This window comes from Pygocentrus nattereri, chromosome 2, assembly GCF_015220715.1.
Source record: "Pygocentrus nattereri isolate fPygNat1 chromosome 2, fPygNat1.pri, whole genome shotgun sequence".
Classification (NCBI taxonomy): domain Eukaryota; kingdom Metazoa; phylum Chordata; class Actinopteri; order Characiformes; family Serrasalmidae; genus Pygocentrus; species Pygocentrus nattereri.
This window is the reverse complement of record NC_051212.1, coordinates 51,877,125-51,899,800: the sequence shown is the minus strand read 5'-3', so window position 1 is coordinate 51,899,800 and position 22,676 is coordinate 51,877,125. Positions and strand designations below refer to the sequence as shown.

At 41.5% G+C, this 22,676-nt stretch overlaps 1 protein-coding gene across 1 annotated transcript in view; it reads left to right on the top strand.

Moving 5' to 3' along the window:
* Nucleotides 1-21,185, top strand: part of st6galnac5a (ST6 (alpha-N-acetyl-neuraminyl-2,3-beta-galactosyl-1,3)-N-acetylgalactosaminide alpha-2,6-sialyltransferase 5a) — a 51,464-nt gene extending 30,279 nt beyond the window's left edge. Inside the window, exons 3-5 of the mRNA XM_017683592.2 lie at nt 2,447-2,859; nt 19,498-19,605; nt 20,019-21,185. Coding sequence (XP_017539081.1) covers nt 2,447-2,859; nt 19,498-19,605; nt 20,019-20,265 — 768 coding nt within the window. The 3' untranslated portion in view covers nt 20,266-21,185. The remainder of the gene's footprint in view (nt 1-2,446; nt 2,860-19,497; nt 19,606-20,018) is intronic.
* Nucleotides 21,186-22,676: the final 1,491 nt, after the last annotated feature.

The following is a 22,676-nucleotide window of genomic DNA, read 5'->3' as shown; positions in this document are numbered from 1 at the left end:
AACGAATTCCATTAACAAGAGAAACAGAGGCGCGGATGCCAAAACCGGGAACGCATGCAAATGTTGAGGTAGCGCCCGCGGGCCGCGCCGAGTGCACCAGCACCATTTGTTATTATTATTTCTCTCAGAGCAGATGCCACCATCCAGGACAAATTACACAGCTTTGTACGGGCTCTTTGCATATCATTGATTTAAGCAGCGGAACGGCGGGATTTGGAAGGGAAAATTTGCAATAAATGCAAGACTTCCTTGAGCAGCGGATACAGGCCTTTATCCCAGAAAAACACCCCTTCCTTCTTTATCTGTATTATGAGGCAGGGTGAAAGGGAAGTGCCCTTATCATCACCTGAATACCAATTGTACTTTTTACGTGGGCTTGGAATAATTCATGGAGAGCCATAAAGAATGGATGGTGAAATAGTGCTTGGTATGAATGAGGAGGTGTGGAGAAAGGGCAGAGTCTCTTGTTAAATCCCCCGGTGTCGAGGATTTACGAAACTGGGTCTCGGCCGCTCAAGGAGCGCCTGAGTTTACTAACAACAAACATGATAAACATATCTTTTGTCCAGAGTATTATAGTGTCGTTGTTGCTGGCTGGTCGCTGCTAAAAAACCACTCACCGGGCTACCAACAATTCAAGGTAACAAGGTAATGACAGACCAACTGAGCTCTTGAATTGTTGTCTGCTATTTGGGTACATTTATATCCCCCCTCACAAGATGTTCTGCCTGTGATGTGTGCTGCCGTAGTATTGTTTGAGAAAGTGCTGTAGCTACTACACTTGTGGCTCTTATTCTAATAAAGCCAGTTGTCTTGGAGAGGCAGGTACCCTGTTGTGCACAGGGGTTAACCTCGGTGAGGTTTTTTGATTTGCAACATAGAGGAACTACGTGCTTCTTTACCATCATCGTGATGTAAAACAGCTTTATTGAGCGTCGCATTTTGTGTCCATATCATGCGACCTTAATGGGCATTTGCATATGTAATATCTATATTTAATTTGTACCATTTTTTTGGAGTTCTACTCAATTTTTCTCTCTCAATTCCAGTTGCTAGTCAGGCCTCCCCTTATCACACAGTGCTACCAAGCAAGGTAGCTGAATGTGAACTGCCACTATAGTAACATTATTGGAAAGCTCAACACGCTTGAAGGAGAGCACTAACTGCCAATTCCATACCACTAGATAAGTCACTCTCACTAACTACCATTGAGGGTAATTAGCTAGTTAGATTTGCACTAACTAGCATTCTGGGTGCTTTAACCTGATCATGGGCCCTCTGGGTTTAGTTTAAATGAGTTTGTCTTAAATGAGTCTCATCCTAAATGAGAAACCCGTACATGTATACGAAGCTGAAGTTATCTTCTTCTTTGGCATCTTCTAATTCAGATTTTTCCGTTCCACCTTAAATGGTGTTGCAGTCACACTGAGGTGCCTCAAACGTAGAACCCATTTCAAACGAGAAGTTGACGAATAGGAAGCCCACGAAACATCAGCCCACCTCAATAATGCATCAATTTACCTAAATACATGCATCCTTAATCAAGAAATGCCTCAAACTTGGGCTTGGAAATGTTTAATGAGCAGCACAGCAGAGCTATATTCGAACCCTGCAGCTGCTGGACTATTGAACGTGTCTTACTGGCTGTTTTAACGCCACGTTTCAAACCAAGCCCTAGCACACTAATGAGTGCATTTCTACTGCTATTTGTGCACGTTTCTGCATGCTATTTAGCGTGTTTAGGATGTGCTTTGGGACATGACAATAATAACGCAACAGGATTTCACATTTCTTTTGTTATTAATACAGCAAATCAAACATCGCTTAAATATATCAGGTAACACAGTTTAAAAATGAGTTTTAAACTGAGTGTTCAGAATAAATGTGTTTTACTGCCCCTGCTGGATCGATTACGGCTTAATTATCTCATAACAAACCACCACTGTGCTTCTGAGTGAACTTGAAGTTAAGGCACTTTGATTGTTTGATGTTATTGGAATACTATGAATAAACATAGTTTACTGTTTTCTCTTTTCTTGGCTTAAAAGTCTAATTTCTTAAAATGTCACTCTCAATGCACATCATTGCTGAAGACAACAGCAGTTGGTCTGATGCTAATGTTACATCTTGGCTATGGGAGCTCACCAGTGCACTTGCCAATGCTGAGTAAATGATTTGAATGCCTGGTTAAATAAATAAATAACCAAATGAGTTCAGATATTTGTGTGTGTGTGTGTGTGTGTGTGTGTGTGTGTGTGTGTGTGTGTGTATATATATATATATAAAATTTGTGCCCATCACTACTGTTTACTACATTGTATTCGTTTGCTTTGCACCTCTAAACAAAATGTGAATAAATTGAAAATTTTGACGAAAAAGGAAAACATTCTTAATCAAATTGGAAACTGACCGCCCTAGTCCTGACCTTTGGCTCTGTTCCCCACAGCCCCTGAAGATGCACTGTGGAAGTTGTGCGCTGGTCACCAGCTCCGGTCACCTGACGGGCGGCGGGCAGGGCAAGGAGATCGATCGGGCCGAGTGCGTCATCCGCATGAACGACGCGCCCACCGGCCGTGGTTTTGCGCAGGACGTGGGCCGTCGCACCAGCCTGAGGGTCATCGCGCACTCCAGCATGCAGCGGGTCCTTCGCAGCCGCCACGAGCTGCTGAACTCCAGCCAGGACACCGTCTTCATTTTCTGGGGCCCCAGCAGCTACATGAGGCGAGATGGCAAAGGATTAGTCTACAACAACCTGCGCCTCATGAACCAGGTGCTGCCCAAGCTCAAGGTCTACATCATCTCCTGGCAGAAGATGCTGCAGTTCGATGACCTCTTCAAGAGAGAGACGGGCAAAGACAGGTGGGGTGTGATTTCATTGTTCTGATGAGCTGAGATGGTGGGTGGTCTAAAAAAAAGGCTAAACTGGGGCTGGATCCAAACGAGACAAAGCAGAAAAAGAATGTTCTTAAAAGTTCTCCCAAAAAAAAAAGTTCTCATGCATTTTCTTAAGTCTTAATCTTATTTTTATGCACACTATTAGTTTGTTAATTATGTGACATGGCAATATTCATTTTACGTCCTGTAATACATCCTGTTGATTCAAATTTCATCTCAATTCAATCTCAATCCCTTGTGAGCAAATGAATTCAGAGCAGAGTTTTAAAGGCAGTGGTTGATTTAGTCCGTTTTATGTAGATAAACCATCTGCTACGATCATACCAGAGACGACAGTAGAGCAGAGCAATCGCAGCAAGTCAGCTTTCATGTGCCCATAACTTTTCAGACATTTTATAGCTGTTAATTAGTGAGCGGTCACCATCGGGCCATTGTGTCTTTACAGCCATCAGTGCTTAAAGGGGAATTCCACAGATTTTTTTCAAATCTCTGCATAATTGAGTCACCGAGTTGCAAAGTCATTCAGAGTCATTTGGTGTGAAGTGGTTCATTAGAGACTCCGATTTCTTTACAATGGTGGTGATAGAAACCAGGGGTCTCCATGACTACAACACAAATATAGCTATTTTATTTACCATCCAAAAGCACCAGTGAACCTACACGTATCTATGCATGTACTCCTCCACAGTGAATAGATGAAGAACAATGCCTCAGACATCAGGCTGAGTATTCCTAGCCATTTCATGTAATTACTTTCTGTGAGGGAGATTTTAGAGGTGGACGTCTGGTTCCAAGAGCTAGTTTCTGCTGCAGGGGCCTAGGCCAACTAGGACCTCCCCGCAATCTCCCACTGCCAATATGGCACTGCACCGCTCCCCCATGCTGGACCCTCCGGATGCCCCCTGGACGCCTCCCGGTGGGGGTGTTCCAGGCACAGCCTACCGGGAGAAGACCCCGGGGTCGCCCTAGGACCCGCTGGAGGGATTATGTCTCCAAGTTGGCCTGGGAGCGGCTTGGGGTCCCCGGGAATGAGCTGGAGGAAGTTGCGGGGGACAGGGTCATCTGGGATTCTCTGCTCTCCCAACTGCTACCCCGACCCTGTTTGGACTAGCGGTCAACGACGATGATGATGATGATGACGTCTGGTTCCTATCACCACCACTGTGAACAAATCTGACTCTGGCTTACTCTGTAAGTCCCTATTAAATTTCCAGCCTTCAGCAGCTTCCAAGTGGATGATGCCAGGCACACCTTAAGCCAGAGTATATAAACAGTCCGCTCACAGTTTGGGAGCATTTACCTTGTGACCTCATTCAGTCTTAAACGAGTGCTATTAATTAGCTTTAAAATGATTTAAGGGGAGAATCACTTGTTCTCAGAGAAAGGGCAAGAATAACCTTGAAACGGACATTTGACCCACTACTTTTCAAAGTACTAGGGTGACCACCCACCACTACCATCGCAACTCTCCATCACTACCATCATGACATGAGGCACAAACAGACAGGGAATCAAACGGTTCTTGCAAAGCTTTGACTTTTTACGAGGCTGAAGTCGCTTCTCATTCCCCAGCTTCCTGTTCGAATTTTCTCTTTCCACCTTAAATGGTGCCTGAGGCACCAGAATGTATTGCTGCACCATTTAAGGTGGAATGGGAGAATTCGAAGAAGATGCTGGCGACTGAGAAGCGACTTCAGCTTTGCGACTTTTTTGGTGTTTGACAGTTTCTCATTTCAGATTAAACGTATCAGGAAATCAGCTGGAGTGAGTCCATTCGTCTCCAAATGATACCAATGAAATGATAGTGGTCTTAAATCTCTCTTTTTGCCTTTCTGTTTGCTACTAGCTAGGCGATAATGTTGTCTGCTTTGCTATAGTGATCAACAGTCTGCGGGCCAACCTTCAGGGTTAAAGGGGGAATTAGGAGTTCTGCATTAACTCCAGCGTTTAAGACCAGCAGAGCTTTATTTTACTGTAAAGGAGGATTATTTTATTTTTACCGAAAGATCTCAAGCTTTTGGAGGTGCGGCACCACCCCTGTCTGACCCTCAACGTTCACATATTTTTGTTCTTTTTCCATATTTTTGCTTTCCTGATCTATTTATTTACTCTCCATTTCCAGAGCATCCGTTTCCACTTTTTTTTTTTTTTCAAAACCGTAGCGCCGAAATCACAGATCTGTTTTATTTGAAGAGAAAAGGGGGAATGTGAGGAAGAAAAATATGTAGATTGGGGCCCTTGAGTGAAGTGTGCCGAGGTCATTCTCATTTCTGAGTTATGAGCACACAGAGTAGCTTCAGCCTATTTGAACTGAGGCGCTGGGGCTATCACAGGGGAATTCAATTTCTGAGGGATGTAAGATTCTCACATCAAGCACATTAATTCAACATGATGCCAAAGTTCTGTGGCTGTGTTTTGATTTACTTATTTATTTGTTTCTGTCCTGATTTTGTACTATGTTGAGTTTGGGTTCAGGTCAGGGGGCATGCTTGATTACTCCTTTTGATTTTAAAGTGTCCGTATTCACACAGGAATCATCTCATTATTACGTTGAATGGCAAATGTAGTCAAAGATTACAGTGTGCGCATCTTCAGAGCCTACATGCAACAGACAACTACGCAGAGGTCTTAACAAATAAATATCAAAGATTTTTTCAGTGTGTCCTTCTTTACCTTTACTACAGCTTCCGTTCTTTTCAGGAGACTCACGTTCAGCTCCTCAAAGAATCTGCTCACACGCCTCCAAAGCTCAGTCTGAGAAGCTGGTTGGATTTTCTGAACTAATCAAACCCTTTCAGTGGTGTTGAGGTCTGGACTCTGGGGTGGTCAGTCCATCATTCAGCTTCTTTGTTTGGTGTGTCCACCTCCTTTTCTCAGTGAGGTTCTTCTTGATCAGCTACACGTCCTTTCAGACCCACAGCGCTGAGTGGTCTTCTCACAGTGGAAGGATGGACAGAAACACCTGTGGATGTTTTCAGATCTGAAACAGTTTGATCTTCTCCTCTCTCTCAGAGATCAAAGCTTGAAGTGCTTTTTATCTGATGGGGGCAGTTTGGGTGGTCTACCCGGTGGCTCTCCTGTAAAGCAATTTACTGCTTTTTAAAGGAAAATCTTTCTTTTGGTTCAAATGTGAGCAATAAGACAAACATGACTGATCACAGCTGAATATACAATGCATGCATTTCTTTACAAGAACGTACACACACAGAACCGAAAGCCACACACAGAACCGAAACCCGAAAAACTCACAATCACTAAAAAGTCTACTTGAAATCTATTTTAAAAATGGTCTGTTTTTAAATGTCTATCATTTTATATTTGGCTCTTGTGGCATTGAAAGTGGTTACAAATCTTGTCTGATGTCCTTTGTAGAAAGCAGTAAATGGTTCCACACGGCTGAGATTTTCACTGTTGATCTGCTGCTGCTCAAAGTGTTTGAACATGTCAGCGTCTTTTTTAGGGGCTTGAAAACTCTCAGAGGTCCTCTGTTCACTGACAAGCGTAGTATTTCTTTTTAATGCTCATGGCTATTCAGAGCCAAACCAGGGTTGCCAGGATTGTGGTAGGATCAGCATTTTTAATGGACTTGTATTAACTAAAATGATATTCAAGAGAGCATGGGTTCCCAAACTTTTGCAACTTCATGACTCACAAAACTGACAGCGAAAGCTTCCGCACCCTTATTTTAGCCACGCCCCTGCGCTTTGGGTCAGGATGTGAGGCTGCATCCCTGTCCCTCATGGCCACATGGTGAGCAATTAGATCCCATTGTTTTGAAGTAAATATGCCCCGCGGTCTGAAAGTCAGTGCGGAACGTTAAGTCATTCATTTTGAACAAAATAAATAAAATCAAGGTGTAGGGCCACTCATTCCCAAAAGATCTTAGTCTAAACCAGTGGTCAGCAAGCCAAATGTTGAGAAGAGCTATTTTGTCTTTTCAACAAAAATCAAACCACCGTTGGAGCCACATTTTATGTCCAAGTTACCAAATTGGCTGTAGATATGTCTCAGTCTGAACTAATGTACTAGTATAAGATAAAAACATAAACAAAAGCACAGACTTACTTTGCTCTCCTTTTAAGCTTTAAGTCATCTATAGCCACTTTTCTCGCATATCCAGCAGGAAATTTTTCCACAAAAGTAGAAGAGTCTCTTGTAAAATGGGTCTTGGACTTTCTACGAGGCTGAAGTCACTTCTCATTCTCCAGCTTCTTGTTTGAATTTTCCAGTTCCACCTTAAATGGTGCCCGAGTCGCCAGAATGGAACTGCTGCACCATTTAAGGTGAACAGGTACAATTTGTCTTCGCTTTGGTGTTTCACAGTTTCTCGTTGCAGATTAAACGTATCAGGAAACCGGCTGGAGTGATAATGAATGCAAATCAGTCCATTTGTGTCCAAGTTATCGATGTTCCTCTTAAATCTCTTTGCCTTTTCGTTAGTTACTAACTAGGTGAGATTGTTGTCTGTGTTGCTTTGGTGACCAGCAGTCTGAGCACCAACTTTCAGGGTTAAAGGTTGAATTAATACATATAGGCTACATTAACCGCAGCATTTAAGACTATTTAGCAGAGCTTCATTTTACTGGAAGTGAGGAATTGTTTATTTTTACCTCATGTTGCCGACCCCTGAACTAAACCATACTTACAAGGTTTTTTGGTGTCAGATTTTGATGTTGAAGTAGCGACTGTTTGTGTGTGGAAATCAGTATGTAATTGTGAAATGCAACATCAACATGACATATCAGCTAATCAGCCTAATTTAATGATGCAGAGCTTTCCTGCAAACTCAGTGGAGACTAATTACAAAAGCAAAACAAATATTGCCACTGATTAATTAGTCTGAGTGACAAACTGGATTAGTCTGGTTCTTGGTATCTCTGGCTCCTATTATATTGTGTTAACAGTTACACCACACTGTATACGACGGAATGTAATCAGCGGCGCCTTTTCCTCTTTTATCTGCTATTTACTCAGAGTAATTCTCCAAAGTGAGCAAAATGAGTAGAAGAAGACGTGAGGATGAAGGAATGAAGACAGCTATGAGGAACACGCCGAAGCCTCTGTAAGATGCCAGCGTGAGAGAGGCCAGCCGCTGCTGCAGTCGTTATCTTTGTTTCCTTGACATAGTCTGAATTTCATCAGAGCTGCCTCGCCCTGTCAGGAAGTTGTTCCGAGAAACTTTGATGAGGCCTTTGCTTATTTGACGGCTCCAAGGCCGTCGTTTGTCGCCTCGTCTGAACGAGAAATTTCTTTAATCAAGAGAGGGAAAAAAAAATTCATCAGAGCAAATGCGCATCTCTGTTTGTTTAAGCGGGATTCACGTCAGCGAGGTACACGGACGGAAAGTTCGGCTATTAAAGACGTCTTTTGTTTAAACTCCATTTCACATTTCTGGAGTGTTCTTTGGTTTGAAAAACGTTTTTTATTTTGTGAGTGCTGCACATTGAAGAGGCACTCAAAGCCTATATGAAACAGAGCGATTTCTTCTGGAGCGAGGACTCGGCCTTGGTTTGTGAAAAAAACATGCAAAGACCATGAATTCTTGGCGAGTGTAAAGGAAAGTTTGACTTTCCGCATCTTTAACACGACAAGCAAGGAAATGGTTTGGTTTTTCCTTTTTTATCTAGTCAAAACAGCACAGCTTGTTCATTTTCAGGAGATATTTCTGAGCAGATAAGATATTCCACTTGCCTGAGTTCATTCATTACAGAAACAGTTTTAAATGCAGTGCCGTCTGAACACGTCTGAGCGCCGGACATTGGTTTTCATCTTTTCCCTTTACACACAGAGATTTCTCCGCACCACAGAGGGTGCAATGCCCAAAATGCTTGCAATTGCTCGAGAATTGCTGTTCTTGGGTTGTTGATGAATTTTTTGAGCAAGGATGGGATTAGGTCGTTCCTGGATGCTCCTTTCGTACCCAAACATGACTGCATAACCTGGTTAAGATGTTTTTTGGAACATTTGAGTTGCCAATCCGATACATTCCGATTACATATTCAGGCTAGAGTATTTATGCTCACTCTCCTCAACAATCTGATGGAACATCTCCATTTGCGCGCTCACTACATGTAGCCCGGCCCAAAATGACGCACGTGTAGAGAACCACTTAGTGTGGACGTTGCCATGACAACAAGCATCACGTGAGTCCAGGCATAGTGAGATGCAGCTGGCATGCTTGTGTTTTTAATTGCTTTAAAATGATGGCAGAAAAATGTACTTCACATGTATTGAGGACGTCCGTCCCACCGCCGTCTTAAAGACCAGAGCGTGAACTTCGTCTCCTCTGCAGACCGGTTTCTGCTCTGCCATGTTGAACGGCATAAACTTTCACTGTGACGTGACACACATGCAGAACGGACTTAAAATTTCCGATAGGGAATGTAATCAGATACAGGCATTTACACATTTACTAATATTCCTAATCTTATTGCCCCTGTCCCAACATTTTTGGAGCATGTTACAGGCCTCTGTTTGACAATGAGCATAAAATATTGCATGTCTGTTGTCATTTGAATACAGGTCAAAGTGAATTTACACATCGCTTCATTCTGTTTGCATTGTACCTACTGTCCCAGCTTTTTTGGAATGGTGTTTGTATTCCCACGAACGTTGAATCACTTCGGCTTCCGCTGTTTGCCTGTTTTGTAGGCCACTTTGGATAATAACGTCTCCTAAAATGGAGACAACATTCTGATAACAGTCAGAAGCCACTTAAGCAAGTACATTTGTGATTACTTGACTCAAATGCATGCAGTTTGCCCAGTGCTAATTGGTGGGATATAAGCTTCTATTACTTGTTAGCTGCATTAGCCTCTTAGCCTCCAGCACACATCAAACGTGTCTTGAGATTTTTTTTGCTTTAATGCAACCCATCAGTGAACAAACGTTCCAGCTGCTGCCTCAATCAGAAGAACAAGCGGCTTGAACTGTGACAAATAGATATGATGAAAATTCTCTCTGAGGATTATTCCTGTTTGCTGTTACCGTGTTTAATGCTTGTCGTGTGAATGTGCTTTGCAATTCCAACCAACAGTGGATTGGCTCACTGCATATCGAGGCCCTCGTTTGGCTCAGCGTCGAGAAACAAGAGCGCGAGAATCCAGGCTTGACTGAAAGCATTTGTGACGATTTTGACTGCAGCACTGAGTTGTTGCAGGGCACTGGAAGGAAAGAAGCCCTTGACAGTTGCATAGCAATGCCTACGGGTTCAGTTGTGGCAGCAGGGGTGAGAGAATGAGCCCAGCATGCCAGACACCAAGCAGACACTTCATGGAACTTTATTTCTGTGTGTGTTTTTCTTTTCCTCGTGCCCTCACACTGATTTGTTCCTGTGTGAACACCCTGGTGAGGAATACAAACAGCATTTGCTCTGGAGGATCTGCTGTACATTCCGCTTAACCGAAGAGAACATGCAGCACTCTGGTGGGAAATGATGGGAGTTTTTTCCTCTGAGTGGCTAAACTGGGTTCCTCAGCATTGCAAATGCTCATCATTTCCCAGTGCCACGTTGTAAATCCTCATCAAGCATGTCGCGTGATTTTATATTATACCTTATTTCTTACACGTTGCACATTGAAACCAGTAGGGAAATTCTGTGGAAAGTGCAGACGCTTACCTTTCAATATGATATGACTTTATATATGATTTATTTTATTTTACAGGGTTTTATCAATATATTAGTAAAGTAGAAGATATTTTATTGAAAATGTACTGCTGTGCGTAGGCCTGGATGATATTAAAAATAATTAGCAGAGCTCCCTGCCTTAGGAACGTCCGAGCGAAAGCACACGTCCACATGCTTTACAAATTAAGCATGTTTTCTGTCAATTCAACAGTGCTTTCATAATTATATAACAAGATTGCCAGACAAAAAAAAAAGTGTTTAAAGTGGTGACAAATTTTTTGAGGGAGAAATAAATTGTGAATCAATATCACTTCACTTCCAGGCTAGAGTTGCTTCTAGACGTCAATGCAGGTTCTTCACAACCAATTTCTGAAAGAACTCTCCACAGGTGGAATACGCCATTTGTCTCTGTCCATCAGCTTCGTCTTTTGACCACAATTCCGTGTGAGAATTTCCTGTAGACTGGGATTTTTGCCGCTGCTGGAGACCCGTATGACCGTACGTTTCGATACACCTGCAAATTCAGCTACTTCCTTCACACTGTGGCCTTTGGCCCAAATGAAATCACTACATTCTGCCAGTCATTAACTTCTGCGTTGTGACCTATTTTCCACATATCAGACGAGACATTCACTGCACTGAACCACCTTTTCTCAATCTATGAATCCCGTCACACCCCGCAGGTATTTATCACCATCTGCAGGAGCCTGAAGTTACTACCACCTTAAACATGCAAGTTGACTCATTTTTTGTCCTGGGAGTTTAACTGAACACTGGCACACTTACGCTGTACAGAAAAAACGGTCAGTTTTACTCACATGCAGCACAGACAGTGGGAAATTTGCATTATAACAATGTTTTAGATAAAAGTGAATGAAACACTCTGGGCACGTTTTATATAATATTCTCTATTACCTTTTCCTGATCCTGTTTGTTGGCCGTAGAAGAAAGATTCTACGGTTTAAGTAGTGGCTAAAACATTATCCTGCACTTTAATTCTCTGGACTGCTGAACTTGATCAGCGGTAATCATCATCTGTGATGACAGCGAGAGCCATTACTCTCCCCACGGAATATAGCGCACACACACACACACACACACACACACACAATCAGAGGCTGAAGCGAAGGCTCACGCCCAGACGTGAACACACACCCCATTTTCCAAAGTGCTGTAGTCGCACTAAACTCTGTCAGGCATGATTATCCTCAAATAAAAGGCTTACAGGCTCATCCTGTCTGATGCGCATTGGTCGTGTGTTCAAGTGGGCTTTTCCATTCCTTCAAAGGACGCTGTGAGAATAGCTTCAGCATCAGTGTCAAACCCCACTGATTTCCCCAAGCACACCCAGAGGATAGAGCAGGGAAGGATTTTAAACTCTATAGAAGACCGAGTCTGTAAAGCACTTCTGGTCCTGGGGGGCCAGTGTACTGTCCTGCTTAAACACACCTGTTTCACCCAGTATGTGATCGTTGCAAGCAGAACCAAGCCGCTTTTAATGTTTTGAGAATGTCAGTTGACCATTTCATTTCTGCCAGTCAATATTTGAAATGCTTTCTAACCTCGATGAATCTTAAGAACCATAAGCCGCCCTCATTTTATTTGGTGTGGTATTACAAAAGCTTATTTTAAATAGCAAACGAGGTCTTATATTTTGCCAAATTGATGGCTGAATGATCAATTCCACTTAGATGGAAAAACAGCCACCCCCCGGTATTTGAAATAGCGATATGTTGTATTTTATAGCTGATCTAGCTGTATAAGATTGGGTACACAGTTAAGGGGTCAGCTTATAAGTTCACGTCAATATAGCAGGTGAAATAAGTAGAACACTTCACCAATTTTCTAAGTAAATATATTTCCGAAGGTGCTATTGGACATGGAATTCTCACCAGATGTCGGTAAACAACCCATCCAGGCCACACATGCAAAGAAATCAAATGTCAAATAGAAGAACACGCTTACTGAAATGTATTTAATACTTCGTACAAAAGCCTTTCTTGGTGATGACAGCTTCAATACCTCCTGTATGGAATAACTAGCCGCATGCATCGCTCAGGTGTGATTTTGGGCCTTTCTTCCACACAAACCCTCTTCAAATCCTCAAGGTTCCATGGGCTCCTTCTATGAACTCTGAGCTTTAGCTCCTTCCACAGATTTTCAACTGGATTCTGGTCAGGTGATTGGCTGGGCCATTCTAGCAGCTTTATTTTCTTTCTCTGAAATTGAGAGCTTCCTTGGCTGTGGGTTTGGGATCATTGTCTTGCTGAAATGTCCACCCTCATTTCATCTTCATCATCCGGGTAGATGGCAGCAGGTTTTTATCAAGAATGTCTCGGTACATTTTTCCATTCATCCTTCCTTCAGCTATATGAAGCGTGCCAGTGCCGTATGCTGAAAAAACGGCCCCACATCATGATGTTCCCACCTCCAAACTTCACTGTTGGTACAGCGTTTTTGGGTGATATGCAGTGCCTTTTGACCTCCAAACATGGTGTCTATTATGGCATCCAAAGAGTTCAACCGTGGTCTCATCTGACCAACTATGTTCTCCCAGTATTTCACAGGCTCGTTTAAATGTTGTTGAGCAAACTTTAAATGCGCTTCAACATGTTTTTTCTTCAGCAGTGGTGAGTGTGCAGGCAGGCCACGGTGGTTGAGCGCTTTACTTATTGTTTTCTTTGAAGCAATTGTACCCGCTGATTCCAGGTCTTTCTGTTGCCCTCTGCAAGTGGTCCTTGACTCTTGGACGACTCTGCTGATAATTCTTTTCACTCCTCTGTCTGGAATCTCACGGGGAGCACCTGGTTGTGGCCGGTTTATGGTGAAACAATGTTCTTTCCATTTCCGGATTATGGCCCCAACAGTGCTCACTGGAACCTTCAGTAGTTTAGAAGTTCTTCTGTAACCAGTTACAGATGTTTTGCAACAATAAGGTTGCGAAGGTCTTGAGAGAGCTCACTGGATTTACCCATCATGAGATGTTTCTTGTGTGGCACCTTGGTAATGAGACACCTATTTATAGGCCATCAGTTGAAACAGCCGATATTAATGTGGCAGGATTGCTTTCTAATTATTGATAGATTTCAGCTGGAGTCATGACTTTCCATGACTTTTTGCACCTCTTTCTTCATGTGTTCAATACTTTTTTCCCTGTGTCATTTCTCATTATTACACAATTTATGGACATCTATGGTTTGATTTCTTTGCAGGTGTGGATTGGATGGTTGTTACCGACATCTGGTGAGAATTTCATGCCAATATCACCTTTAGAAATATATTTACTTAGAAAATTGGTCACGTGTTCAATACTTATTTCACCCGCTGTATAGCAGTCTTTCCTTGGTTATGTGAAGATTTTAAGCTCTGTTTCTCTAATTTTACAGCATTTTATTTAATGTTTATTTAATGTAATTATTAGTTATTACAGTTGTTTTATATGTATTTTACCGTGAGTCAGATATGAAGCCTGGTACAGCATTGATATGTCTTGGCTCGCTCCACCTCCAGGATTTTCTATCCTAGGGTTTCACATGATTTTTCTGTTGTGGCCGACACATTTGGGACGGAATTTCCGTCTTCGTTGCTCCACACAAACCTAACTAGAGGTGAAAGATGGCCAAAATTACTCTCCTTACTTTGGAAGGGAAACGTTACCTCAACAAAGTTGATAAAACAGGCTTATACAGTTTCCCCAGAACTCCTGGGCCCACTTAAACTCACGAAAAGCAACCAAATATATGTTTTCCTGTCTTTTCCTATCTCATACTCAGCCACTCCCCCTGTTCTGGAGAGCCTCTCAAAGCACCTAAAAGCACAGAAGCCCACCGGCTCTTTACGTCAGGGAGGGTAAAGGATCCCATGGGGTTTCATAATGAGGAGAAAAACGCTCTTTGTGATCATTGGCATCAGCTAATTAACACAGATGTGGACAATGCTAGCGTTTAGAGAACTTTAGCTGATGTTAACAGCCGAGAGATAAACAGTCCCCCTAACGGAGCTGCAGACCGCCGCTATAACTTTACTCTCTGTTTCTGAAGATTTAACTGACGTTTGAATGGAGAAACATAAACGTTAAATATCAGACTGAATGTCGTGGGTCAGAAAACGACGTCGTGTTTCGACAGACGTGATTTTGTACGTTTGCTAGTGCAGTTAGTTCAGTGTTCAGCTCCAGTCCTGAAACCCCTGCCCTGCATAACTGGGTCTCCTGGTTAAAATTCCTGATATTATTAGCTAATTAATCCCTTCTTGAGCTGAACGAGGTGTGAGCAGCAGAGAAACACTATAAAGTGCCATGGCTCCAAACCTGGAGTGAAAACACTGAATTAAAGGTCTGTGTGTCTCTCGTCTCTTGGCTTCTGTCATGTCTCGCAAGTGAATCATTCACAAAGCACAGCAGATTGAAGGCATCGGCCAGCAGTCACTCCCTGATTGGGTCCTCAAAATGGCATTTATTTATTGTTATGAATGTTATGTGAGTGTAAATCTGTCATTAGTGTATTGTTAATGCTGTGTTAGTAAACTCTGTTAAAAATATAAAACACACCTGATTCACCTAACAGATAGTTTCCACAATGGACTGGTGGGGTCAGGCATCCCACCTGCTATAAAGGTGACCCAGTGTGTTTATTCTGCAGAGCGTGACCTGGTTGTTACATGTAAATCAGGGCAGAATAGGGCCTTTAACTTACACCAGGTGTCTCTATTGTCTTTGTTTGTTTTCCTCTGTTTTTACCCACTTGTTCCTCTGAGGGGTGGGTGGGCCCTCCGGTCATAAAAATGACAGAAACCATCCCCCTTTGTAAAATGACAACCACCCCGCCCCCCCCACACCCCCTCTCTCATCCACTCTGAAAGAAGTCTTTCTCATTCTACCTGCTGTCAGGGTTGCCAGGTCCATGGTCGCAAACATACAGATGGTCAAATATTAATCAAACGTTGAGCGGATGGTTTTTGTTATATTTGGCAACCTTGCCCACTCCAGAGCTCAAAGCTAAAAAAACAAAAAAGATCTGTGGACTCTTTAAAAAGTAAAACCAAGTGTGATAACCAGCTTTAAGCAGTGAGAGATGTTTGAGTTTAATTAAGCTGAGAAGTGGAATTTGCTATCTGTGGAGATTACCGAAACATTTATTTCACTAAAAGAAAAAATTCTGTGTAAGCATCTCCAGAATGAGAAGTGCTGCAGTGTTGCAGTGATGTCTGATGTGCTAAACGTTGTTGGTGATTGCTGTGGACAGTTTTGTTAGAGGGGATAAAATGCTGATTAAAGGATGAACATGTCAAGAATCACTAGTAAATGATCTAGCATTGCTTTCAATGAGCGGCGCTGAGTAGCTCATGTCTTACAGCCTTACTGAAGATGAAATATGGCTGCGTTACAGAGCTGAGCATCTTCTCACAAACCACAGAATAGCTCTGAAAAGGGACGAGGTTCAAACTTTTATCATGGATCCCCAAATACACATCTGACAGCACATCTGAGAAGACTCCAAACACACGCCGCCCCTCAATTGTCGGTTGAACTCCCCCCAATTGTAATTGTTTAGAATTTGATCTGCTAACTAGCAATTCTGTTCTGATGAGTAATGGGAGATCTTCCATGACCATCCTAACCACCCAGTGAAAGTCAGGACAATTACATTGCCTTGGACTCCCAGCAATGGATGCCCTCACAAAAAAGTATACTTAATTTTAATAAGTAAACCCGGGTAAAGTTAAAGTATAGTTACCAAGTATACTTTGTATAGTAAGTCTACTAATATCAATGTAGTAGTAGTATACTTGTGTGTACTAGGTGTACTATTTCAGTAGACCTTGGGACTAACTTTGCCCACTTTTTAGCTTATTAAAGTATACTTTCAAGCATATTTTAGGTGTAAGAGTAGTACATTTTATGGAACTATACTAACAGTGAACTTATAGTACTGTTAGAGTACTAGTTATATATTTCCATCCCTTTTTACTTTATGAAAGTACACTTAAATATACTCTCAGTAAACTACTAGTTTAATAGTTTTTACACTGTATGCATACTTGGAGGTTTTCTTTCAATGAATTTAACATAATACATATAGTTTACCACTTCTTCTACACTTTAGTATACTAGTATACTGCTAGGTTTCTGTTTATGTATTTTAATCCTTGAAATATACCCTTAACTTTATTTAACTACACATACAAAATTCACAAGACCTACTCAGGATCACGAACGTGTTTGTCTTCCTAAATCAGAATTTTCAAACAAATATTGCATATGATGCCGAAATATGAGAACATAAGAACTCAAGTCAACAGTCCAGTTCCAAGCGAAACACATTAAACACACAGTTCGATAAGGGAATTCGTGGTGATGTGAAATCAGTCGCTGGCTGCCCACAAACAGGTTGTACTTCTCTACAATTTTCATAAAAGATCAGGTTCAGCTTGACCTGTGTGCTGTTTTCTCTGAGCTATTCCATCCCAAACTACAAGCCAAGTATACTTAAACTTTATGCCTGAAACAAGAATCCTTAATTATACTTTTTTTAAGTACATCTCAATCAAAAGATTAAGTATAAATATAAAGCCAAATATACTTAGGCTTTTTTGTACACTTGTCAGTATAAGCCAAGTATACTCAAGTGTAATTTTATTTCGTTTATTGTTTTTAATTATATAAAAAGTATCCTGAAAGCATACTTATTTTATAGTTTAAAAGACACACTTAAATAAACTTCTTTTTTGTAAGGGTGGCTGTGGCATCGCCGACAAGAGGGTAAACACTTTCTTTGTAGTGCCACTCGGGACAACTGAGTGCCTTTATCATCATGCAAGACTGACTCAAAAATCAAGATATGCGAATGGCTCTTGATTTGGACATTTGGTTCCAGGTTAAACAAAATGAATAAAAATGTTTAATGGATATAGAGTTCCTTGTTATTCATTGTCAACAAAGGTTCTGTTATAAAGGTGCTTCACCCCAAAAACCCTGTTTTGCATGTTCATTTTTTAATTGTAGGATAATAAGTATATGAGTGGGCTACATAGTTAAGTAAATGGTGAAAGTTTAGCCTCGGGATCATCACCCATTCTGCTCGGCTACCAGGTTTTGTTGCTGTGTTTAAGTTGAGAAATCACCAGATTGCGCTCCATTCCAGTCTTCCGGGACTGGAAATCAACACCCCTGCTGTAAGTGCTCTTTCTGGCTCATTTTACGGTGGATCAGCATGGCTGGCCATTCAAATCGAATGGACTTATGAGTCCTGCCAACTCAGGCAGCTGCCTTCTGAAACATCATTTGCTTTGTCCTTTCACTGTAGGCTATAGAAATAAAACAAGATCCTGAGAGTTAGGCCTAGTGTGGATCTCTGGATGGGTTGAAGATCACAACCATTCAGTTATTCCAGCTACCCTGCTTGTGCTCGGATCGTACACTAAATTGTAGGCCTGGCGAATATGGTGACATCACAATTTGCATCTCTAGATATATCATGGGTACCATCAGTACCTCTAGAACATATACATGTATCATAAAAAAGACAGATTTAGACCAATTACAGAGTGCCTGTAAAAACAACTACCAATATATGGTTACTGCATAAACTGTATAATAACCGTAGCTGATAGGCTGTCCATTATAACATTAGTAACACTTTATTTGGAGTAGTCCTTTGAAGATGATTAATAAACTCTTAACAAATTGTAAGTAACCCATCAACAGTGTAGTAGTAGTAGTAGTGAAGTATCTGAATAGATTGAAGTAAATATCCTGTAGATGTTCTGTTGATATATTACCCACATTAAGTAGATGTGTTGTTGATTTTTTTGTCTTTCATTCTGCAAAAGCCAACCCCACCCAAAACCTAACCCTGACCCTGGCCCTAGTCCTAACCCTAATCTAAGCCTCAACCCAAAACATAATCCTAACCCTCACCCTGACCCTAATCCTACCCATCATATGTGTTTGACATGTTACTGAGAGTCTTTGATCCAAAGAACCACTCAAAATGAATAAAGTTAATTGTCTAAACATTGAATAAAAAATATGCAGCCAAGCTTGGACAGTACTTTTTTAAGATGCCCATTCTCCCAGTCAAATAAATATATAAGAACATCCATTGATATAGCAAGCGACCGGCCTCTTGAAATCCAATCACACCAAAGTTGTGTTCACAGTTTTGACAGATGTACTGTTGAAGCTGACTTACCATAGCACAAACTCCGGCTCCACGAAGCTCACACCCAAGAACAAGTTGCTCTTTTTTGCTGCATTTCTAAAGGACCCTGAGCTTTAGAGAGAAATTCCAATCAGCACACCACAGAGAGTTCTGGGGCTTTGATATATTGTAGGTCATCTACAACACAGCTAAAGGCAAGACCTTCTCATCTTCTCGCATGAGCTGGCCAGCATCTTCCTACCAAATGATCTGCCCTTACAAAACAGGCTTGGTAACCTTTGTCAAGCAGTCCTGAGGCCAGACTAGAGGCTAATTATCAGGTCTTAAATCCAAACTCCTGGAAAAGGACAGATAGTAAGTGGAAGAAGTGGTAACACTCTATATTCCACCTAAGCACATATGCACAGGAGAGATTATGGATGTGACAGCTGCCAGATGGGCAGCTCTCTGTTGGCAGAGGTAATTTACCAGCAATCACGCCGCCTAATCAATCACGTCCCTCGCTGTTCTTCCCTAATGGTGTTTGTTTCTCTTCCGTTATTATGTTATTTGTCAGAAAATCATTAGGGCTTCCGTATCAGATGGCAGGACAGCGGAGTTGATGAGCAGTTGATGATAACACTCTGTTATAGAAACGATCTTGTCAGGTGGGAACCCTTCCTAAATGCCGCCGATAGTTGGGCTCGTGGGCACCGCCTTTCCAACTTGCCAGCCCCCAGGAATTATTTCATTATTCTTTTTCTAGATTTACCCAATGTAATGATAGCATCTTGATCAATCAGTGAATCCCCATCCTTTCTCTTTCCCTCTCAGGAAGATATCCAACTCCTGGTTGAGTACGGGATGGTTCACAATGACCATAGCCTTGGAGCTGTGCGACCGAATCAACGTTTACGGCATGGTGCCTCCAGACTTCTGCAAGTAAGTACTACAATAAATGTAATCTTTTCGCCTAATGAGTATGAGTGTAAAATCTATTTTATTTGCTTGAAGCACTGTGCCATATCATTTAACACCCACCCCGTGTCAACGGTGCCCTGCTGCACATCGACTCCACTCTAACAATAACCAAGAGCAGAAAATGAGATGATTTATTACGCTTTCCCACTGAGGCATGACCTCTCCCAGGCCATTCTGAAGCCTTATTGTGTTACATGGAATCAATTTATTCCGCTTATTGCCACTTATTCTCTAGACACATTCAGGTTAATTGCCTTGCCCATGGATATTCAGCTCAAGATTAATTTGGGAATCTGGGAATCTACTTCTTTCTGTATGCTAACTTTGCTGGGACATCTTTTCCTTAACTTTCTCTGTCTTCTTCTTCTCCTTAGGGAAGCTCAACGCCCCTCCGTCCCCTATCACTACTATGAGCCCCTGGGGCCGGACGAATGTGCCATGTACATCTCCCATGAGCGCGGGCGGCGGGGCAGCCATCACCGCTTCATCACAGAGAAGCGCGTCTTTGCTAACTGGGCAAGGACGTTCAACATCCATTTCTACCAGCCAGACTGGAGCCCACCGCCATTACCCAAAAATGTCACAGGGACCACTGTCTTGCCTCAATCACGGAGAACGTGACTCCAAGTGGGACATGTTCAGAAGAGCTGAAATAAACATGGCTGACTAAGCCCCATTGCCATGTGCACAGAGCTGCTCGATGGACTAAGAAAGGGCAGTGCTCTGAGAAGACTGTGCCTCTCAGCTCCAAGAAGGACGCCTTTTTCTTTTGCACATTGTCGTTCGTATTTGAATGAATGGAATGATCAGAGAATCACATGCTCAGGAAGATGCATGTGATTGTCTGGTCTGTGCTATGAATGCATGGACATTTTCCTATCCATGAGAGGTGATTACTGATACTTGACACTTTTTACATACATATACAGTGCATTTGGCTGATGGTGTTCCACAGGGCACTGTCTAAGGACCACTATAATTTGGTCAAATACAGATACCCAGCATGTCTAGAAGAGTTATCAAATCCCAGGGTAATATATGTCAATGTATTGGCCTTGAGGTGTGTATGGAAACAAAATAAACCACCGACACTGCCTGGAAGATATCTGCAAAAAGTGCACTAAACTGAGGCATGAATGTCATTTGAACACCATGTATAGGAGAAGGAAATTGAGTTCAGTCAAACTGGAAAGGTTTTGTTTTTAAGAAGAGGTTATGAGAAGAAAATATTAATTCCATCTCATACAAATCTTACTTATTGAATTTACTTTATTTCTCTTTTAATGTTATTTTTCTGAGCAGAGCTTGTTTTTGTCTCTGTTTTACTTTGCTGAATTCTCAGGATCTGTCATTTCTTTTGTAAAATGAATTGTACATAGTAGAAAATAACACCCAAGGATGCATAGACGTTATCAAATTGTATTTACAGTTTTAATGACATGTTTTAGAGCCATATTTGTGTTGGCATCGAAATGTCACGGTTTGAACATACGTTGTTATGAATTTGAAATGCTCAAATTAAAGACTGCAGTTGAATTTCATTTTGTAACAGGAACTATTTCATTGATGGAAACTGAAACCCAAAAGACTAAGACAGAACTAGAATGTAAGCTTCAATTCAGTAGCATTTTGTCATTGAATGGCAGTCACTTGCTAAAGTATAGCTTCTCTTAAAAATGAGAGGAATCGTTCTCTTAAGCCTCAGCAAGGAAATGATATCTTGATAAGAATTTATGAAAGGCTGTGCTGTTCAAACAGTGAAGTGTGGACAAGTTCTTAAATAATTAAATATGGTGTAAGGTCATTAAATATGGTCTGAGCTGTGTTGGATGTTGGAAATGCCTATATTGATATACGGCAGGATTTCAATTTCCACGCTTTTCCAAGTCTTGAAAGGAATGTGTTTAAGCTCATCACATTAGTACGCTTTCCTCTGCCTGGACAAATGTCAGATGGCTGAAACTTTCAAAGGTACAAAATTGATAATAACAGTATAAACAGTACATTCACATGCTAAATTCAGAATTTACAGAAACGTAGTCGGTGTTCTTTTAAGTACTGACGATGTTCTTGATATGTTCAGATGAGTGCATTGTGAGATTATTTTTTATATTGATAATGATAAAATATCACCAAATATTGCCCAACCTAGCGGTCACATGATGGTTACATGAGGGCTATGCAGCACCACAATGACAGCACACTAATGATGGTGCTGGGCACGTCAACGCTATATAATAATAATAATAATAATAATAACTTTTTTCACAATCAAGATAATAACAAGGCACACAGGTTAATATAAACACAAAAATATAGCAATATTTCCCAATAAAGCACATGCTTATGACAAGCAATACATTTATCTTAATAAAGACAACAAATTTAAACCATAGAGCTGAAATGTACCTAATAAAGACGGAAAGAGCACCAAACTTAAAAACCCAAACCGTCAAGCATCGTAAACTAAAGAATACTGTTACGACAGAATGGAATGATCAGAGAATCACATTCTCAAGAAGATGCATGTGATTGTCCAGCCTGTGCTATGAATGCATGGACATTTCCTATCCATGAGAAGTGATTATTGATACCTGACACTTTTAACATACATACACAGTACAGTGACTCATGGTGTTCCGCAGGGCACTTTCCTAGGACCACTATCATTTGCCCAGATACAGATACCCAGCATGCATAGAAGAATTAGCAAATCCCAGGCGTCCCAGGTTATATGAGTGCTGTGCAGCACCACAATGGCAACACGCTAATCACAGTGCTGGGCATGTCACCGCTATATAATAATAAGCACACATTTTTAATAAGGCCACATTTTTTAGAATCAAGATAATAGCAAGACGTGCAGGTTAACACAAACGCAGTAATAAATGCAACATCTCCCAATAAAGCATGCATCTGCTTTTGACAAGCAGTATGCTTACCTCAATGAAAAATCAAGTTCGAGTCGGACAGCTGAGATGTACATAATAAAGACGGAAAAAGCAACAAACTTAAAAACCCAAACCGTCAAG